General features: G+C 52.2%; 1 protein-coding gene across 1 annotated transcript; it reads right to left on the bottom strand.

Annotated features, from left to right (window-relative positions):
* Positions 1-273: 273 nt before the first annotated feature.
* HRH3 (histamine receptor H3) lies at positions 274-2,233 on the bottom strand (the record flags this gene model as incomplete). Its single annotated transcript, XM_010135005.1, has 2 exons — positions 274-1,158; positions 2,067-2,233. Coding segments are annotated over 2 exons (1,052 nt in total), but the record flags the coding sequence as incomplete, so codon positions are not given.
* Between the last annotated feature and the right edge of the window lie 94 nt (positions 2,234-2,327).

Raw genomic sequence — 2,327 nt, 5'->3', positions numbered from 1 at the left:
CAGAGCTCTTCCGTGGCACCTGCCAAGTGGAGGGGACAGACTTCACTGCTGTGGTTAATGGTCAAAACCCCCCTACCCTTCTATTCTGTGAGATTTTGTTGTGGAGGGACTAGAATAAATTAATAGTCGTCTCACTGCTGCCTTCCTCACATGCCCCTAGATCAGCACTCCCAGGTTCTCCCAAGGCAACAAGCTACAGCACTTCTCCAGAACTTTTCCTTGTATCCAATACTTTTGCTTGTATTAAAATGAGGCTGTTCCCATCCACACCCTTCACTTCAGGCAGTTCTGAAGGGGAGTGTGAGGTTGAATCTTTAGCTTCTTGGGACACAGGAGTTTAATAAAAGCTCGTCTGAAGCTGTAGTGGCAGAGCGGGTATAGGACAGGGTTGACAGCCGAGTTGATCCACAGCAGCCAAAAGGAAGTCTCGTACCAGTAGTCAGAGATGCAGCGGCCGTGGCAGCCAGCGCGGATGATCATCAGGAGAGTGTACGGTGCCCAGCAAATCCCAAAAATGCCCACGATGATGGCCAGCGATTTAGCCACTTTCTTGTCTCTAGAAAGCCTGAAGCGCTGCGTCATGCTCTGGGACACGATCGTCATCCGTTTCTCTAAGGACAGAGCGGAGGCTGAATTTTTGCAGCTCTTTTTGTTGCAACACTTGGGTTTCCCGGAGCTCTCGGCGCTTGTCGACAGCAGGTCTTTGGCACCCAGGCTGGCAGTGGAGGCTGCTGCTTGAGCCTTGCTCTTGAAGAGGTCGAGGGTTTCAGCTGGCTCCTTCTGCTCCCACTTACAGCATTTCAAAGAAAGCTTTGCTGCTGGGCTCATTTCCGTCTCTTCAGTGAAGGGCTGGTTGTGCACTTCGTGGAAAACATCCATGCGGATTTTGGTACGCTTCTGTATGTTCAGGTAAATGCTAAGGTTGAAAAACAAGACGCTGATGAAAGGGGTGAAAAACTCCAGCATGGAGGCTGTCATGAGAAAATACCAGTTGTAGAAAAATTCAGCGTAGCATTCCCCCGTGGGTATGATACTCCGGCCTGATACGTACTCCCAGCTGATAATGGCGGGTCCGTAAAGCAGGAACGCTAATACCCAAACCACCACCATCTTCAGCACCGCCTGCTTGGTGTTGCCTTGCTGGGCTCTGTAGGCGACCTGCAATGGGCAAACCCTTTCGTAAGCATGGTCAGCGCCCCAGCTGCTTGAGCCTCTTCACATCTGAACTGTCAGCGTTCGTGGCAAAGTTGCTAGGCAATATCCCAGCAGTCTGACAAATTCACATGCCACAGGCAACAGAAGTGATTGCTAAATAAATCACACTCCTGCAGGGAGGACTTAGAACCCTCATCTTGCAGCTCCAGCACCAGATGTGGCATCTGCTTGCTGGAAATGTACTGACCTGGCTGGGCCCCAGCTGCACCCCACTGCTTGCCTGAATTGTCCTCGGCTACTGTCTGTGACTCCAGGGGCGAGGCATGTCCCAAACTGCTGGGCTCAGCAGGAGTCTGGCTCTGGCTCTCGCTGAACCTCACAGCTAATCCGCATTCTACTTGGAGTCAGGGAAGAAGCACACAGCAATGCATCGGATCTGCCTGCAAATTGCTTGTTATCTCCTGTGAAAGGCTGAGCATTTTCATCTCACCATGCGCCCAGACACCTCAGGGCTGTGCCCTGCTGAAGCTGGTACTGCAGGCTACTGCCTGGGTAGCCAGGGAGGAGCTGGGTGTCCCACTGCATCCCTTTATTTGTCCTGCACATAATAAGCCCCTGCAAGTTAGCAACAGGTCTGCTCACTGACTCACTTGTACACCACTGTCCTGTCCTCTGGGAAGGGAACACCTGCACAACGGGGGTCTGAACTGTAAATGATTTAATTATGCCCGAAATACTAATCTGAAGCCACAGCTGAATTATGTATTTGTGGCTAATTATTGCTTTCCATCGCGGGGCTGAACGATTCGTAATTTCTGAAGGATTCAAAGAGCTTTTAATTATTGCAGAGACTCTGGAGAATAAAGCAAGAGGAGAGTTATTCCTCTCTCAGCTGTCACGACAGGACTCACCGCTCTTGTCACCGAGAGGAATCTGTCATAGCTAATCAGGACGATGTTGAAGACCGAAGAGGTGCAAAGCAGGTAATCAACTACCAGCCAGAGTTTGCAGAGGCTTCTCCCGAAGATCCACCTCCCCGTCAGCACATAGGGCACGTACAGCGGAATGCAGAAGGCACCTGCAACCGGAGGGGGCCGTTTCCATCGGGACGCGGGAGCCCGCCCGGTGGCTGCCCCCGGGGCAGGGTCCTTCCCCGGCTGCCACCCGAGGAA

This window comes from Buceros rhinoceros, unplaced genomic scaffold (genome assembly GCF_000710305.1).
Source record: "Buceros rhinoceros silvestris isolate BGI_N320 unplaced genomic scaffold, ASM71030v1 scaffold11954, whole genome shotgun sequence".
NCBI classification, from domain to species: domain Eukaryota; kingdom Metazoa; phylum Chordata; class Aves; order Bucerotiformes; family Bucerotidae; genus Buceros; species Buceros rhinoceros.
The sequence above is the reverse complement of the archived record's forward strand: the minus strand, read 5'-3'. Positions and strand labels throughout refer to the sequence as shown.